The sequence below is a fragment of the Platichthys flesus genome, chromosome 12 (genome assembly GCF_949316205.1).
Source record: "Platichthys flesus chromosome 12, fPlaFle2.1, whole genome shotgun sequence".
In the NCBI taxonomy this organism is placed as follows: domain Eukaryota; kingdom Metazoa; phylum Chordata; class Actinopteri; order Pleuronectiformes; family Pleuronectidae; genus Platichthys; species Platichthys flesus.
In genome coordinates this window covers 1,617,758-1,636,898 of record NC_084956.1, presented here as the reverse complement: position 1 = coordinate 1,636,898, position 19,141 = coordinate 1,617,758, and the positions used below count along the sequence as shown (strand labels likewise).

General features: G+C 44.0%; 1 protein-coding gene across 4 annotated transcripts in view; it reads left to right on the top strand.

The window, feature by feature from the left end:
* ehbp1 (EH domain binding protein 1) overlaps positions 1-19,141 on the top strand; it is a 118,030-nt gene that overhangs the window by 65,045 nt on the left and 33,844 nt on the right. For 3 of the 4 annotated variants that reach the window (XM_062400970.1, XM_062400971.1, XM_062400969.1), the window contains exons 16-19: positions 10,656-10,806; positions 13,319-13,576; positions 15,003-15,157; positions 18,688-18,826. In XM_062400970.1, the coding sequence (XP_062256954.1) occupies positions 10,656-10,806; positions 13,319-13,576; positions 15,003-15,157; positions 18,688-18,826 (703 nt within the window). The remainder of the gene's footprint in view (positions 1-10,655; positions 10,807-13,318; positions 13,577-15,002; positions 15,158-18,687; positions 18,827-19,141) is intronic. The other variant, XM_062400972.1, reaches the window with a different exon arrangement.

Genomic DNA, 19,141 nt, shown 5'->3' with positions numbered 1-19,141 from the left:
GCCTGCGCCTGCGTCTGCTGCCTGGATCCTTAAAGAGAAATATGCCCTTGAATTAGATGTTTTTCAATATGTGTGTGTGTTTGTTGTTTGTGTGTGTGTGTTGTGTGTGTGTGCTCGCCTGCAAATGTGTGTTCACGCCACAGCAATAACCATTCCACCATAATCTAAGGAAATGAACGAGGACCTTCCAAGGACTGGTGGCTTTAAAAGTCTTCAGAGGCAGAAAGCAAATTGAAAGAGTTTTCCAAAGCTGTTGCATCTCTGATATATATTTTCCTTTGCTACAATAAAGGTTCCTCTTCTGTTCCTTGTTGTGCAGCAAGATGGCCGACTTCACTTAGATTAGCTCCTTAGAGCAGCCAGACCCAGCCCTCTCTCTCCTTCTCTCTCTCTCTCCTCCTGATTTCCTTACTCATTTCCAAGGACAATTGGTTAATAACCTCCTTGCACACACACACACACACACACACACACACACACACTCAGACACGCACACTTCTCCCATGCTTAAGGGACGGAGTGTACGGAGGAGGGGTAAGAGGGAGATATTGAATTGTTTACACTTTTTTTAATAGAAGTCATTGATCAAAGAAAGACGACTGGCCCTGAGGCCAATGTGCTGATAATTGTTAGTGATTCAGATTAGATTACTTGATGTCTTGTTTTGATTAGTGTGAGTGTGTGTGTGTGTGTGTCTGCGTGCCCTATGTTATCAGCTGGAGAGGCCCAAGCCGTTCCCATTTAACTCTCTATCCGTCTAAGTAGGTGCTTTGCGGTTTAGCATGCATAAGGTATAATTTAATTCAATTAAAGCGGGCTGCATTCTTCCAGGGAAGTGGCTAATGTGCCTGCAATAGAATGATTCAGGCAGAGGGAGCGGGGGGGGGGGGCTTTGTTTGCTGTTGTAGGGATGTAGCAGATAACAAATCAGCTGTTAACTACAATCAATCAATGCATTAAACTTTATTTGTTTAGGATCTGTCATTCAGGTTAGTGCTGTTCAAAGTGCCTCACAATGACAGACAACGTGAAAATAAATGATTTTTTAAAAGCTATAATTACAATATAAGAACAGAAAGCTGCCTCATGAGTCAAGAGAGAATATAAACCCCTTGTCATTGTATTGTACTGACAATACACTGATCATCATACTATTAAAAGGTTACTTGATAATCATATTAATAATCCAAGGTCAGTTCTAATCACTGGTAAGACGAGCTGTTGAAACTATTCTCTGTCTCTGTGTGTGTGTGTGTGTGTGTGTGTGTGTGTGTGTGTGTGTGTGTGTGTGTGTGTGTGTGTGTGTGTGTGTGTGTGTGTGTGTGTGTGTGTGTGTGTGTGTGTGTGTGTGTGTGTGTGTGTGTGTGTGTGTGTGTGTGTGTGTGTGTGTGTGTGTGTGTGTGTGTGTGTGTGTGTGTGTGGCCCTGTTCTCTTGACCTATGCTCTCCCTCCTGCCATCCCTAATTGTAGCCCACAGTGACTGGTTCTTTCATGTAAGGTCACAGGTTCACTTTCCTCTCCTCCTCATCCCTCTCTGTCGCTCTCTCTTTCTTTTCAGAACCATTTTCTTACCCATCCCTTGGGTTTGTTTGTCACGTTTCTCGTTTTGTTTCTCTTCTTCTCCTCCTCTTCTCCTCATCTTCTCCTCCTCTTGTCTTGTCGGCCGTCCTCGATTCTGTGATCTCTGACGGACGAGCAGTCGTACTAATTATTTTCAAGCCCCACTGCCCCCCCTCCTTGTTCTCCTCATAGGTGGCCTTCCAAACATATCAGTAGTCACAGTGCTGATGTCTTGTAATGTTGTAATGTCACCACCCCCCACCCTCACTGCAGCCAGATGGGTAATTAATGAGCTTCCCTAAAATATGTAGGACCAGGACTTTATTCTCCTATTTTATTCCACTTTTTTAGTTCTAGTTTTCTACTCGTTCCCACTGGTATTATTTTAATGGAGAAGTGTATGTGTGTGTGTCTGTGTGTGTGTGCACGTCTGTGTCTATTCGCTTCAGGTCTTTTCATCCATTAGCAGATGAGAACAGTAATTTCACAGCGGCCTGGCCAGGCTAATTATCAGGATCCACACCAGGTTTTGGGAGAAGTGTGTCTTTTTGTGTTGTGTGTGCACGTGGACGCACAAGCACGTGCTCCTGTGTGCATCTGTCTATATTTCTGTAAAACTAAAATGGGTGTGTGTGTGCACGTATGTGGCACCTCTGCACTTTAGCATTCTTTTGAACAGTTTTGTGGGGGGGGGGGGGGTGTAGAGTGGGCGCACACACACACACACACACACATGCCTTGGTGTTTTCCAGGTAGAGAGAGTTCCCCTGCTCACTGACTCGTTGTGATTCCTATAATTGGGTCCCGTTTGATTTTTGCCGACCAGCACCCCTACCTCCTCCTCCTCCTTCGCTCCCTCTCTTCCTCTCTAGAGTGGGGGGGGGGGGGGGGGGGGGTCTCCTGCGTCTCTGCTGTTGTGACCTGTGGGTGTTGTCATCTGCTCCCATCTGCCGTCTGCACTTTGATCCAGACTCCGCTGCAGTTCTTTCTTTCCTAGTTGCTACTCCCTTTCTCTCTTCCTTGACTCCTTCTCTCCTCCCTCCCTCCCCTCCTCCCCTCCTCCCCTCCTTCCCTCCTTCCCTCCTTCCCTCCTTCCCTCCTTCCCTGATTCCGACCCTACTTCTTTCCTTAACTCCTCCCTATTCCCCTCCCTTTCTCCCTTCCTTCCTTTCATCCTTATTCCCTTCCTTCCTTAATGTCAAGTCTCAGCTCTCTGTCTGAACCTTGACATTCCTTAAAAATGTGTGTTATTTCGATTGTACTACATTTATTCTAAGTGATTATGGAAAAACATTTCATTTATAATAACACTTCAACAGACGACATGTTACATGGTTGTTGGCTCTGAACTTTAAAATGTGCCATGCAGGTTTCATTCAGGCAGCGAACCAATCACAACAGTCAAAACAGGAGCAGTGTTCTGGAAGGGAAATGGAATGCTTGTAATCTGATATAATCCTGTAAATCATTCCATAATCTCACTGCATAAAGAAAATTTGTCAATCTTCAAATTGTAAGGATGTCCTCGCGCAATCTCCTCTGCTCCTCCTCCTCCTCCTCCTCCTCGTCTTTCTGTCCTCGCTCCTTTTCAACTTCCTCACGGCAGTAATAGTGTTTCTCCAGGTCTCATTTTAATGTGGCTGCTTGTTCCTTTCTTCTTCCAGCTCTTTCTCTCTCTCTCTCACTCTCTCTTCTTCCTCTTCCTTCACCCCCTCCACCCTCCCCTTTTTTCTCTTGCTCTCTCTTTTCTTTTTGAAGAATGTGCCCTTAATGAAACTAAATAGTTTGCCGGGGAGTTTCTTTGGGCTGTGTGTGTCTGTGTGTGTCTGTGTGTGTGTGTGCACTGGTCTTGGAGTGTGTGAGTAGGTGTCGTGGCTGAATTCGCTGGAGTGGAGATCAAAGTGAACCTCTAAATTGTGTGTGTGTGTGTGTAACGAGAAAGAGAGAGACAGCTCTCTCAGTTGCGTCACTCGGAGCTGATCAAGCCATCACAGAGGAAAGCTGTGGTACACACATGTCTGAACACATGTCTGAACACATGTTCTTCTCTGTCTCACCTCAAGTTATGACACGCCTTGTGTTCACGTTTGACCAAGTGGAAGTGTTCTTCACGTCCACACTGCAACTCTGATCTCTCTCTCCGTCTCAAAGCCACTTTGCATGAATAAAATATGAAGCCTGAACTCCTCAGATGAGAGAATATTTAATGTTTATTTCACATGAAATTATATTAATCCCAGCACTTTGCTAAAGATTTTGTTTTAGCTTGAGTGGAAGGTTTAATTACTCCATCCATGTGTGGGTGTGCACTTGTGTGATAGGCCGGAGCATTAGTTTTATATTTAAATGTGTTCAGATTAACATGACTGCTCTCGAGTTGAAGAGCACCTCACTCTGCCACTTGCGAAAATTGTCTTTGTGATTTCTGAAAAAGCATCAAACAAATTAAGAATTATAAAATTAAAAAGTCTGGGATTTTAAATCCCATTGAAATGATTGGCTTCTCCAGCAGCTGAACACACTGTGTGTCACTGGTTCTGTAATGGGGACAAAACGCTGTTCAGGCTGCTTGTGTTACACTTAGTTTATTTTAGCTTCACCTCCAGTTCCTCTCAAACCAGCTCCAGGGGGTTAGGTCTGGAGACTGCGCGGCTCTTCCATCAGCTGCCGTCTCCATCAAGGCCTTTTCACAAGTGGCACCTGTAAGTTTCCATTCATGTTCTTTTACTGAAGGAAAGATGTTAACCAATTTCCCACTTTTTACTTTCTTACTCTAAACAGAAGTTTCATATCTTCTGAATGGATATTTCAAAAGTGACATATCTAATTGGATAGTGGAATTGAAGATTTATAACAATAGTTATATTGATGTCGTTTTAAAACGATGAAGAAATCAAGTGTCGCTTTCACAATAATCAACATCATTAAAATAAATTTAAGTCAGAATAAAGGATATAAGCATCAAGACTCATTGTAATGAAATGAGATCATACTATCATGTATTGTGTATGATACATTATGAGCAAACATTTTTCCTATCAGGTTTGCTAAAACAAACATGATACAACAGAATAGTCAACAAATTATTAACGGCAACACATTTTCTCTGCGGTAGTTTCTTGTCACTCATCGGCAGATACACACACGCACACAGACACACACACTCTAATAACAGAAAGTCAACATCAGCCTGTTTATTGACCGAGCTCATGGATCCTTATCTAGTCATCACAGTCCAGTAAAGTTTTTGATTTCTTTTATTTAGAGGGAACCCCTTCACACACACACTCTCACCGTCCGTCTTTACTCACAGAGTTTGTCGTGCAGCGACGGGCTGCTTGTGTTTCTCTGTCGCTCACCGTCCCAGAGTTCAGCTCATGTTCTCTGTCTTTCTTTCTACCTCTTTTCTTTCTGTGCCTTCCTCTCTCTCCGTCTCTCCACAGTAATTATCCTGTCTATTTAAAGGGCAGAACCTTCCCATCTTACTCGCCTGTCACCGACGAGCTCCTCTGACACTTCAGTGAGTGTGTGAATAGTCTCCACTTTACCTGTTCTACCTGTCCTACTGTACAAGTGCCCTTTGTTAAACACACACAAACACTGCTCAACACAAACTGTAAATTCAATTTTAAAGTCACAGTTAAACAGAACTTCCGAAGTCAAACACACACGTTTATTTGCTCTACAATTATCAGCTTGATTTACACACACATGCAGAGTACTTTTTAAACACATTTTCAAACGTGCACGGGACTCTGCAGATCCTCCATTTCTGGAGGAGGTGCACGTGTCAACACTAATGTCCGGGGGAGACGTCACAGAGTTTCTACGGACTTTCTGCACCTGGCCTACTTTTTATAGAGTTGAGAGAAGTCAATCAATCAAATTTTATTTGTATAGCCCATATTCACAAATTATAATTCATCTCATAGGGCTTTAACAGGGTGTGACATCCTCTGTCCTTAACCCTCAGTTAAGTCGACGTGTGAATCCACCGGGAGTGGAAGGTGGGGGGGTTGATGATGCTTCTATGTGATCTCTGGATCATGTGATCTACGCAGTGGAGTTAACACGTCACTTCCTGTCTTTGCTGATTTGTTGCTCTCGTGAACGCGTCTGTGCAGAAAAACCTCTTTCTGCGTTTTGCAAGTGTGAAAAGGAAACTCTACCCGGAGGTCACGTATGAAAACAGCTCTACACACACACATGCTCATAAACACCACTCCCCAGACCCATTCCTTTTGCACACAAGCACACACACTTTTATGTCTGTGACACACAGGTGTACAAACCGCGCTTCCATTCCACTTCCACACGGACATCTTACAGATTTATATTTATGTACACGTTACACACACACACACACACACACACACTTACACTCACACAGACACAAACACACACACTTACACTCACACAGACACACACACACACACACACACAGACCCCTATCATGCGCACGCACCCGTCGAATCATAATTAGGCCGTGTCCTGGTGCTTTGATAGCCATGTACAGTGGCTCTTCTTTAATTCTTTATCAAATGCATTGATCACTGTGGGCCTTGCACGCCCATTGATCCGTGCACTCTGTCTGGAGCCAGCCGATAAGCCCCCCCTCCCCCTCCCTCTCTCCCCCTCTTCGTTGCTCTCTCTCTCTCTCTCTCTCTCTCTCTCTCTCTCTCTCGCTCGCTCTCTCTCTCTCGCTCGCTCTTGCTCTTTTGACCATAATATGAGCAGGAAGGAGTATTGACAGTGATGGATTTCTATATTTGGAACATGATAATTTTTTGGAAATGCTAATATCAGTGTTAATAAATTAACAGCAATATGTTGTGCTAGCCTCCAAATTGAAATACCACAGTTCCCATAAATCCATTGCTTGGTTTCTTCCTCTGAATCTCTTCACATCAGTCTTGTCTAAATTATGAACTAACTAACTTAAAACATTTAATATGTAAACATTAGGTTTAATGATAAAGAAATATAAAGACTAGTTGTGGACATGGGGATTTGGTTTCTGAAAAGTCATATTCATTATATTATTGTATTACTCTAGTGTGAATATTAAGCTAAGTAGAATAACAAAGTGAGGAAAGTGTCTCAACTGTGTGTGTTTCTGTTTTGAATCAATGTCATCGTGAGTATGTGTGAGTTTCCTTTAGCTCTTTAGCATTTTTTGAGTTGTGTGTGTGTGTGCGTGTGCGTGTGTGTGCATGTGTGTGCGTGGACCAGATAGAGACCTAAAGCACCTCTTGACTGTGAATTAGCCTGTCATGACAAATGTCTGGAGCTGCATGACTGGCTGCCAGACTGGCTGGCTATCTGGGAGGTTGGCAAGCCCTTTCAGATAGTGATTGTGTGTTCATCCCTGTGTGCGTTTGTGTGTGTGTGTGTGTGGCATTGCTCGATGCCCACGCCAGGTCTCTGTACATGACCACCGGTGCGTGCCCTCCCTCTCTCTTTCTCCTTGCCCAGAAAAGAGCATCCAAGGCGACAACCTTCTCCCCCTGTTCACACACAGCTTCCAGAGCGGAGAGGGGTCCTCACCCCGACGCCAAGCCCACAGAGGAGCCCCCTGCCTCCGCCTCGCACTCAACCGTTTATCCCTGCTTCCCCTGGAGGTTCCAGTCAGTCAATGGAAGACACAGTACACAATTGTTCTGGCTGTCTTCATTGAAGTCTTCTCCTCCTGAGTCTCTATTCTTGAAGCCGTGCTCCCCACTGGCCATCAGCTGACTCCTGATTCCCTCCTCTTTCTGCCCGGGCTTTGATCCTGTCACGACGTGGCTGCGTTTGCCTGCTCGGCTGTTTTTCAGGTGGTTGGTTGTTTCCCGTGTTTCAGAATAAAAAGCCCATGTGTGCGTATTATCCCTGTTGCGCTCGATGTCCAGTTACACTTTCCCAGTTGGAAACGGCGACTGTGATTAGTTTAAACTTAATGTCCACTAGAGGGCATTTCATCACCACTGGGACGACAAGTCGATGCCTGTAAAAAAGTTCCGGTATAACTTTATAACTAATATCAAAAATAGTAAGTTGTATTTGCGATGTCAGTGTCGATAACAGTTGGATCAGTGCTCATTCTCAGTGGGACCTAAATGTTGTGTAGAAATAATGGACTCTCCACATCCAGCAAATTGTATTCAAAATCATTTTCTCTGTGGGCGCTGTCCAATGGCTCCTGATTATTGTTTTGTTTTCCGATGGGCAGTTCTTGAATACCTGAGTTATGGATGAGTTCTTGTTACGCCTCCACACCGGCGACAGTCAGTGGCACTGCAAACTCAAAAAGCTGTTTAAACGTTTTGCCCTATGAACGGAACACCCCTGTTTAGAATGTGATGTTCAAGGTCACCCTCTCAAATCACATTCACCTTGTGAATGTAAAATCTCAAGAACTCTCCAAGGGGATCTTTGAGATTTGGCATGAGCAGATTTTAGATGAGTAGATTTTGGTCGTCAAAGGTCACGTCACCTAACATGAATCTGGAAAAGAGAAACAGCCCCAGGCGCCAGAGGCAAACAACAGCATTGCAGTTAAGGAAAACCACAACCTTTATTATCAGTTTAATTCTTAAACCTAAAGACAATTCTTTAGAAAGGAAACATTTTCCAACATTCACACATTTACGCAAGTTTACTTGTTTACTTTCTTCACTTTGATCATAGATCATTTCACTCTGTCCTTTATACATAAAAAGCTTTTCCTCTTCTCCTCTTCTCCTCCTCTCCTCCTCTCCTCATTTCCTCTCCTCCTCCCCCACATTCTCCTATTTTCTAATCAGTGGCTTTGTAGCGGGCCAAGCTAGGCGCTAGTCAGATAGTCTATAGTGTTAATCCTAGCCTCTGGATAGGCAAAGTCAGTTTCCTATTTCCTGTCCCCAAAATGGCCGACAACAGTAGTGCAGTGGGTGGTGTTGGGGGGGTGTTGTGAATATGTATGTATACAAATGCACATTTAAACTGGTAGTTGTTCCCGTATCTGTAAAGGCCAGATTGGATATCAGAACCAGTCCGTAGCCAGAAGGCCATCAGTGACATTACTCTTTATCATATTGAATTCATGAACACAAGGAAATGCAATAAGACATTTGGAGGATCCACTGAAAGAAAGGAAAAGACAAAACAGGAGCCATAAAGAGAAAGAGAAATTATTATATCATGAAAGTTTGTTGTAAACTCTCGATCACAGCCATGACCTCTTACTACAAGATTCTAAATTCTTTTTGTTTTTAGTACTTAGGTTTCTTTAGGTCTAATAATAGCATTATTACTAACTTCCATGTGTTTTTCTCAGGTAGCTAAAATTCAATTTCCACTGCTCAACAGATAGTTTTCCTAAACTGCAGTTTACTAAACTCTCAAGATCACTGTCATAAGTGTGTTATGCCCCAACTACTGAAAATCAAATTATGGTCCTTGTCTTTTCCTTTGAAATATCATGTTGATGAAACTTGAGTCTAACAATTGACAAAATAGCCCAGATTTGGTTGTTATAGAACTTCAAGTTGTTTACCTTTACATTTACTTTTATTCTGTCCTGTCTGTTATCGATTTTTTTACAAAGTGCCACTCATACTATGTTTCCTGGTTTGCGGATGCCAACTCTCATTTTCATTCAACTTAGCAACCATAATGTCCTGCTGGTTCCCTGGAACAAATCGGACTGGGAGCTGGAAAAGACCAGTTGTTGTGTTAGAAACTCTGCTTTTCTACAAGCTGGCTCTCGCTCATCCCTTCATTCTTTATCTCTCACTCTCTGTCTTTACCAGTTTCTCTCTAAGGTGAGTTCCCCTCCCCTGTGGGCATCCCCTCGGGCTCTCTCTCTCTCTCTCTCTCTCTCTCTCTCTCTCTCTCTCTCTCTCTCTCTCTCTCTCTCTCTCTCTCTCTCTCTCTCTCTCTCTCTCTCTCTCTCTCTCTCTCTCTCTCTCTCTCTCTCTCTCTCTCTCTCTCTCTCTCTCTCTCTCTCACACACACACGCACACATACATAAAGTGCATTAGGGTTGCTGTCATTTACAAAACAGCCCCATTGTCCCGCCCTAACAATGGCTACAAGCAAACAATTGACATGGAAATGGAGAGATGTAGCTCATTAGCGGGCGCTGCTTGTTTTGTTAATGGATAAATGGGCGGCTTCAGTAGGCCAGCCCTAAAACCCCTTTCTCAATATGGAGAAGGCTGATTAACAGAAAACCACAGGGAGGGAGAGCGGTGATAGAGAAATGCAGCTCCGCTCTCCCTTGGGGTGGGATGTGGTTGTGTATATTTGGGAGAGGCGGGGGGGTGTTGCAAGGTGGAGTTTTCAGTGTGTAAGTGTTGTTAGTGCTTAGATTGTGTTGTGTAAGACGAGTTTGTGTTAGTTTGTGTCCCTCGTAACTTCGGTTGTCATGCAGGCGACGTTCAGAACCAGTCTTTCCCAGTGGTCTCAACCGCTGCAGCTCTGACCTTCTCAGAAACATCACAACTCGACAACCTGAACAGTTTTACAGTTTACTCCCTCATAGCTTTGCCTCCTCTCCGTTCCTGTGTCGTATTTTGTGTCCCTTATTTTCTGGAACTCACATTTTGACAGTCTTGTTAAAAACTTTATTTTAAGGTACCTTTCTTGGATATTTGTGTATCTTGTCTATCTGGTGGCCTGAGTGTGTGTGTTTGTGTGTGTTTGTGTGTGTGGGGGTATTTATCAGTTAAGTGTTTGTCAATTGACATCATCAAGGTTTTCCTGCTGCCTGGCGAGTGTGTGTGTGTGGTGGACTGTGTTATCAGCACAATCAGATTGGATTGCCCTGAAAATGGCATTTCTGCCATTACTCTGATGGTGACGGCTCAATACTGTATCTGTCTAGTGCCAATATGGTGTGTGTGTTTGTGTGTGTGTGTGTGTGTGTGTGTTCACGTCCATTTTGATAACAAAACTTTCTGTATTTGTATTAAATGGTGTGTGTGTGTGTGTGTGTGTGTGTGTGTGCGCGCATGTTTTTGTCCCCCTCTGAATCTTACAACATTTACCTGCACCTGAACAAGGGTGAGTGAAATCCTTTTGTTTCTTTTATTTATGTTTTTGTGTATTTTTGTGTGTCTGTGTGTGTGCAGGAGCGGGATGCAGAGCGGCGGAGACAGCTGAGAGAGCGAGCCCGGCAGCTGATAGCCGAGGCTCGGTCCGGAGTCAAGATGTCTGACATGACCTCACTGGACCCGTCCAGCACCGACAGAGGGAAGGGAGGCAGGGGCAGCCCGGCTGGAGGTCGGTACACTCACACACTGTGTCGCACACTCACAGACACACATGTTGTTGCTTCAAACACAAACTTCAAATCTTGGAGAGAGTGTCTCTGTTCACCCTTTAGTTTTTTCCTCACTAACGTACTTTCAGAATCGTGAAAGGCTTCACAATTAACACACACACACACACGCCAACACTTAATACTCATTAACTATGATACAAAGGAAAAGTCACACCAGCATGCTGTTGACATACCCACGCACACATGCTACGACTCACACATTTCCATTATGCTCTCTAAAGGGGTTCTGCCTAATCCTCAGAGGAAAAACAAAATGTCATTTGACAACAGCCGTGGGTCTAACAAGCACCACCCTCACGTTCAGAGCAGCAGTTTACCCTGTGACTTCCCCCTTGTCTTGTTCACCCAGTAATTGTTAATCAACACAACACATTGTGCGGCCAAATTATGTTCAAAACACCAAACACTTCTAATGACGGCTTGCAGGGGAAGCAAATGCTGCCGTGTGCGTTTCCCACTGCTTTCCATTTCCTTGAAATTGGGGTTATTACGATAATGGCTATTATTAGGCCTCTCTTGTCATTTGATTCAGATTCCTCAACACTTCTCTTTGTGTTGCACTGCTCAGTTTGATCGGCTGTTTAGTGGAAGGTGAGAGTGTAGACAGGTGAGGACAAAGAGTGTGAGAAGTAGAAAAGGCGGTGATAAAATGCATAGTGTAAAATTGAGCAGTATCCATCACACAATAAGAAAAGACGGAACAAACACTGAGACGTGAGCTTTTGTTCTGTGAGTTGTGCATAAGTCACACATTTTAAAGAAGGAAAACAGAAACATGCCCGTTACAGTTCAGTAAAGTAAAAGTCGACCTCTTACAACAAAGACCAACCCCCTATGTAGCCACAGTTGAATGCGATAGATCCAAAATTGTATTTGATTCTGAACCAAATTGAGCACATTCATAAACATAATTTCCTCTAAATATGATTGATTTCTTACATACAGCAGAACATTCAAAACCAGAATCAACTTTCCTGGATCCCCTTCGTGTGGATCTCTGCCAGATATAATCTGTCTGGATGGAAGTTTAGTGACAAACACCAGCTCCTTGGCTCACAGGTCATAACTTCATGAAAAGTCCAAAACTCAAACAAAGCCTAGAAACCAGAAGTGCGATCAGTGACGTGTAAGGTGAGATGACAGAAGGGAGACAGTGAGGCGGACACAGGGAAGCACTTGATTTAGTTGCTCTTTCAGCTTTTCTGAATTGGACTAATTGTTGGTCTCATTAAAAATGGAGTTGGAGGAAAGGACGGAACAAGGGAGGAGGAGGAGGTAGAGAGGAGAGAGAGAAATGCTGTGGGCTGTGATACACAAGGCCTCCCGAGCAGAACGGCTAATCCTAGCCCCCACACTCCCTCTCTCTCTCCTTCCCTCCTTCCCTCTCTCCCTCTCTCCCCTCAACACCATTCACGGTCCTTTAATGCAGCTCAGGCTGCCCCCTCCAAGTGTCTGCCCGCAAAGAAACTTTCCAAACTCCATCACCGTGGCCTCCCATTAATTAGGCCCGAGCCAGCCACGCAGGAACGGCGCTCGCTAGCACGCTCCACGTCGCAGCTAGCAAATTAGAAAGAAAAAAAAAACTAACAGGAAATAGTGTTGGTATGATTCTCTCTCCTTCCCTCTTTGTTCTCGGCCCCGCTCCCCACCAGGTCGCAAATAGCAGAGGAGGGAGCTTGAATGTCAGATGCTGTTTACTGATTGTTTTGTTTTAATCCGTGGTGGGTTATCCGTGCAGCAGGAGCCGCTCAGGTCTCCATTTGGGTTTATTCTAACAGGTTTACTCTCTTGTTCCCAATGTAGAGGCACTGATCTGTTCAGCCCCTCAGGAAGCCTCATGAAACATGTGCTTTATCGAGCCCCTTGTATACAGACATCCCAGCATAGTGCTGCTGTATTTCTACCATTATACTGAACCAGTGTGTGGTTTTTAAGAACATGTTGGTGTTGTGGAATCAGAGGCAACACTTTATTGAACTGGTGTGTAGTCCAACTAACCCTTGTACACAGATATAGATGCCATATTATGGAATATACATGACAGAACTCTTTATACCGATTACACAGAACGACGAGGTGTGATAAAGGGACAACATTCCTGCTGGGAACAGGCTGTGCTTTTTGCCCCACCTCCTTTTAACAACAATACTAGATTGGCTAGTGGCATTGTTTTTTCCAAAGTTCACCATGAGTGCAGTAAATGTAATTAATTATTATTGAATCAGGTCAAGTATCATGTTTTCAGATTTCTGTTAACACAAACTAACCAAGCTTTTCTTTCTTCCTCTTTTTGACCTTTTATTCCTCCAACATCCTCATTTTACTTCTCCTCTCCTGCCTCCCTCCTAACACCTTCACTAATCCTCTTTTTATATTTCCTTCCTCCCTGACTCACTCCCTTCCTCGTTCCCTTTCCTTTCTCTTTCCCTCTGTCCCGCTCCGTACCCACAGATGTTTTGGACGGAGTGAGGGATCATCATGAGGATGATGATGGTGACAGGGGTGAGGATGAGGAAGAGGGGAGGGCTGAGGAGGAGAAGCCCCATGTTGGTGATGATGGTGGTGGTGATGATGACACTGTTGCTGCTGCCACGTCTCCGTTTGCACTGGTTACTAACCCGCTGCCACTGGAGGCCCTGCTACCAGCCACTTCCAGCTTCCAGGGGGCCCTGGAGCTTACTAACCCCGGCTCTGAGCTAACCTCTCTGGGTAAAGTCTGTGGCTGAAGCTGTGTGGTGCTGCATGGTCCACTGTCACATGTCTGTCTCCTTCCAATTAACTAAAATCAACTGTTTAAGACTTGCTTCACATATTTACTACATGTTCTATAATAAGTTCTCAATTTTTCTTTCACATATAACACAATCGTTGAGAATCCATCTCTCTCACACTCTCTTCCATCATCCATGTTGACGTCTTTCAGTGCATGTTTGTGAATTATCATCACTTCCCCTCCGACCTCTGTGACCTCTGGCTCTGTAGCCACCAGTCCTTCACACGCCGGAGGAACCAGTACAGTCCAGTTACTTCACTGTTGTTGTTTTTTTTACTAAATTGTCCTTCTTTACAAAGTTCCTTAAGTCGTAATTAATAAAGTCGGAAAAGGGCTCCCCAGACAAATAAAAATCATATCTTCAGGAAAGCATTTGCTCAAATCTTCAGAGGTAAACTAATTACTTTGTTTTCTGTTTAATTTATTTTATTATTTTTATTTTGCTCCCTCAGTTTCCTGCTGATGTGAGATAGGTGTGAGTACAGTGAGGGAGCGCACAAAAAGAACACACATGAAAACAGACAAACGGTTCCTCCAGCTTTGAAGTGAAATATCTCTGCACCATTTGTTTGTGGTTTTCTCTCTCGCGCCGTGTTCCTGTTTTTGTTCTTTGTTGCTGCTAATTTTTATTTAGTCTTGAAAGAAACGGGTGGTGGCGATTGTATCATGAAAGTATAAATGATACCGCACTTGATTCTACACACATGCTCAGTTTTTGAAGCAATTTTCCAGCAACACGGGTCATTCCCTCCGTTACTGTGTGTTTGCTTCCTGAGCGAATGAGTCTGTATGTTTGATTCTTTATGTGTCTCTGGGTCTCAGTTTGGCAGCTGTATGCATTCATTGTGTGTGTCTCTGTGTGTGTGTGTGTGTTAGTGGGAGATGACACATGAAACGGTTGCCCTCCCGTTCTTTCATCTTCCTCAGTGCGGTGGTCTGGCCTGGCAGGGGGGCTGTGGTTACCAGTCCCTGCAAAAATAGACCTGGACACGACCACTGGAAGGCAGAGAGAGAGAGCTGTGGCAGCAGATTGCAGACACATAGATATTAGTCCCCCTAATATTTGTCATTAAGATCCATGAATTATTGTTATTATTATTATTGTAAAAGAAAGAAAAACATATATATATATATTCAGTATACTATGGTGTGTATCCATTCCCACTCATGTGTTTGTGTATATTCCCTATCAATGGCTTTGGTGAGTGTTTGTGTGTATGAATGCAAAGTAAGTAAGTTGTCACCTCTTTGTCTTTGTAAATGTTTGTCTGTGTGTGTTTGTGTTCAGTTTAAATGTTTGTGTTTCTTACAGTAGTTGTTATACAGTGACTGTTCTCACCCCCCTGATCCGTCTCTGTCCAGGTACCAACAGTCGACACGTGGACCTGAAGCTGAAGAAGCTGGTGGACGTCAGCCCGAGACCAGTCACCTCCCCTTCGTCCCCGTCCTCCACCTCCTCCTCATCCTCGCCCTCTGCCTCCTCCACCTCTCCACTCAGCCCTGCAGAAGGACTGGAGGTACGCACACTTTACACGCACTTCAAAAACACACACTGTGCAGCTTCCTTTCCCTTTTTCTCTCCATCCCTCTCTTCTTTTATCCACCTCCCTCTCGCTCTGTTCCCTCCCACTCCCTCGCTCCGCTCCTCTCCACACCATCAAAGGGTCAGTCCAATCAATCAGGTCCGATTGACCCTGTTGTCAACTGGCTGACCCTGTGTACACATCAGTTAGTCGGACCACTTCATGTGAGGCTGTAGTTTATCCCTCTTGTGTCCATATGAGTCTGTCTAAAGCCACGACACACACACACACACACACACACACACACAGTGGCATCGTAATGCTCTACATAACATGCTAGCTGTCCCCTCTATTGACTGTGACCTTTTCACACAGTTGTCGTGTGTCTGGATAGGTGGGGGACGGAGGGGAGCGGGGGGGTTACTGCTGCTGAATGTGTCTATACCTTCTGATGTGAATATTGAGCCAACAACGCAGCCGGGCAGTCTTAACATCTGGTTAATTGATTTTGAATGTCAAGTGGAGTAAAGTGACTGTTTGCGTGCATGTGTGTGTTCATCTGTGTGTGTGTGTGGTTGTCAGGACAAGCAGGAGCCCTCTGTGCTTATGGCAGCACAGGGTGTCTTTGATCATCAATTCACATAAACACCCTCTTGTGTTCAAAGCCTAAAAGGCTTAGTCCTTTATGGCCAAAAGAGTGTGTATGTGTGCACGTGTGTACGTGTGCATGTGTCACCACTTGACCCTCACAGACATGGAATTGACGTTTGGTTCACGCCCAAATCTAAATCCCTTTACCCAGAAGTGTGAACATTCAGTGTCCCCACCTGCCACCTTACTTGAGAACTTGAGAACTGAGATCACCTCAGTGTCTGTTCAACATGTAACCCTAACAGTCTACATGGTTATCACTCACATGTTAATATCTTTAAAGTTTGAGACCTGTTTGGCTTTCTGTTAAGAATATGGTCTTTATAAGTTAATGATCTACATCATATAATCATTCTCTTCTAAGTATCCCCTCTGGGGCCAAAGCTAACAATCATGATTGTCTGTATTTTAGATCTGAAGGTGCAACAGGTACAACTCTTATGTCCTGAATCATGAAATGTTGTAATAAACAGTTTATCTGCTGTTGTGTAATCGGTTGTTGAACAATGTCGGCAACTGGAAACAAAATCCTGAGCTGATTCTCCTGACTTTCCATTTACAGCCCAAAAAACTAAAGTCTCTCTATCACACTATATAGGTAAATCCTTTTTGCAGAAATGCACCAAATTAAAATATACTTAAAACCACAAACCTGAAACAAATCAGTTATATCATAAGCTTTTTACAGTCAGTGGCTGCACATGAACATAAACGTGTTTCTGTGTGTGCCCACGTCAGTTTACCTTAAATAAAAATCCTACACCTTGTCCCAGGAGGATTGGACATCTTAAAAGTCCTTCAGGCAGGTGGAACGACCTGCAGCAACACACACACACACACACACACACACACAAACACAAACACACACTCGCTCTCATTAGCAATTGTGTGTATGCGCAGCCTCGGTGGTGGACGATAAGGGCATGCAACGCTCAGCAGACTGCAACATTAGTCACGCAGCACCCTGCATGCGCATTCACACACACACACACACACACAGACACACACACACACACACACAGCAGAATCACTGCTGCCACTGCTCACCACAGTGATGATAACAAAGATAAGATAAAGAGAGAGTGTGAAAAAGAGTAAGATGGGAGGAGGAATGGAGGGGAGCAGAGTGGGCAGGTGTTCTGAGTGTGTGTGTGTGTGTGTGGGGGGGGGGGGGGGGGGGGGGCGAACTGTCCAGTTAGTTTTTAAGTCGTTAAGAAAGTGTATAAGTAGAACGCCATCATCATTTTGTTGTGTTCATCTAGTTGTGTTGTGATGTGACATCAGTTTCTCTTCCTGCAGCTGTTTAACCTCTCGTCCGTTGACCCACTCAGATTCTCAACAGTTACACAATAAATGATAATTGGGTCGACAGCCTCCGGGTCCTAATCAGTCTCCTCTGGGATTTACGCTGGTGTCAAATGAACCAGTTCACTGTAGATATTGCAAAGGTTTGCACTTCTTCCCAGTCAATAAACTTGAAAAATTAAAAAAAAATACCAAACCCTTATCATGAGAATATGACAAGAACAGCAACATTAATCCAATAAATCCTTTGACGTCCAATTATCAGTGATTGTTTCACTTTTCCTACAAACAAACATATTAAATATTCATAAAATCAGCCACTTGATGGATTCGTGTCCTCAGCAACTTTAAACAAAGTTTCATTTATTTACAGATGATGCACAGCAAATACAAAGTTAGACAAAGGCCAGAGGGATATTTGATGCATTTCCAGGTCTGTCATCGAGGCCGTTGGGTCATCCTGACTTCAGCCGAGCATCCGATTCACAGAGAGAAATAAATGTCTGCTCTTCCACATGGTGTGTGTGTATGTTTGTGTTATTTGTGTGTCTGTGTCAACCGGCAGGGCAGCACCCAGACAAACAGAAAATGCTTTCCTTAAATCCCAGCTCTCGCTTTATGATTTAAAATCTTTTAATTGGTCATTTTGTACACAACACCTCATGAATAATTTAGCCTCACTTTGACTTGACGTGAGGTTTTTAAGGGGCCGGTGGAATCTGACAGACTAATAGACTAAACAAGGCGAGAACAGACTAATTGCTGACGTTGTGTTTGAAAGTCAATAATCTGAAGCTAAACTAACAACTCCCTGTCCACAGCTGGTTCCACACCCACACTGTCTCTATTAGTCGTCCCTGCTGCGCTTCACTATCTCCCTCTGTCTCAAGCAGTGGAACGTGTTTGCCCTAATTGTCGACTTTATTACACGTTTCGCCGTCTTATGAACGTTGACACGGCGTCAATCTCAGCCCCAGTCGGTTTCTTTTCCACTCGGCTTGGCTTATTGGGAGGCCTGGTAATAAAACATTCCTGCACGCTGGTTTCTTGATAGTGAGCGAAGCGAGCGTGGAGCTTTTTAACACATGTTCACTTTGAAAACAATAGCGTTTTTTTGCATTTTGCATAATCTGAATATATTTTCTGGCTCTGGGTTTGTTGAAAGTCAAGTTAATTGCTTCCTTTTTGTCTCTCTCATGAGCAAGCGTGTGTGTGTGTGTCTGTGTGTGTCTGCCTGCACACACACATTCATATGTGTCTGTATTCATGAATGTAGATAATATATCAACCTCCACCAGATTTATCTCGTGGCCTTTCAGTAGGTGTGTCTGACACAACATGTTTTCATGTGCACTAGTTTGTGTGTGTTTGATCACAGTAATCCCAGAGCAGCTGTGAAATCCTGAATCAGCTCCTTAATAAAAGCTTGAGAGCAAACTCTTCTCTGACATTGTTTTTTTAACGTCAGTAATTTGAAGTTGATCAATATGATCACAAGTAGCCGTTGAATGAACTCAAGGATAAGTTGCTTGTCGAGACTGAATGCACGTTTCTCTGTGTCGTGACAGAATAACGCTGAGGAGCTGCGAGCAGAGCGGCTGCGCAGAGCAACAGAGAGACTGCGCAGCCCAGTCGTCTTCAACAAGGACTCTGCCGTCCGCAAAACCCAGCTGAAGTCCTTCAGCCAGTATGTGGAGAGCAGACCAGGTGAGTGACGACACAACACACACACACACACACACACACATGCAGTGAATAAACAATGCATAGACTGTTTACCCAGGGAGGTTTGTTTGCACAGAGCAACTCTTCACTCACACAACATGCAGTTCCCACCTGAGAGCAGGTAACTGAGACGTGCACAGACGTTTAAAGGTTCTGAACACACTACGTCATTATTTACCTGTTCACCGGCTGCTGCTTAGGAACCAACTCCTGGAAGAAACTCCTCCTTTTACCTTAAGACATTAAACTCTCAGGTAGATTGTTGCAACAGGAGAATTTTAACATTTATATAACATT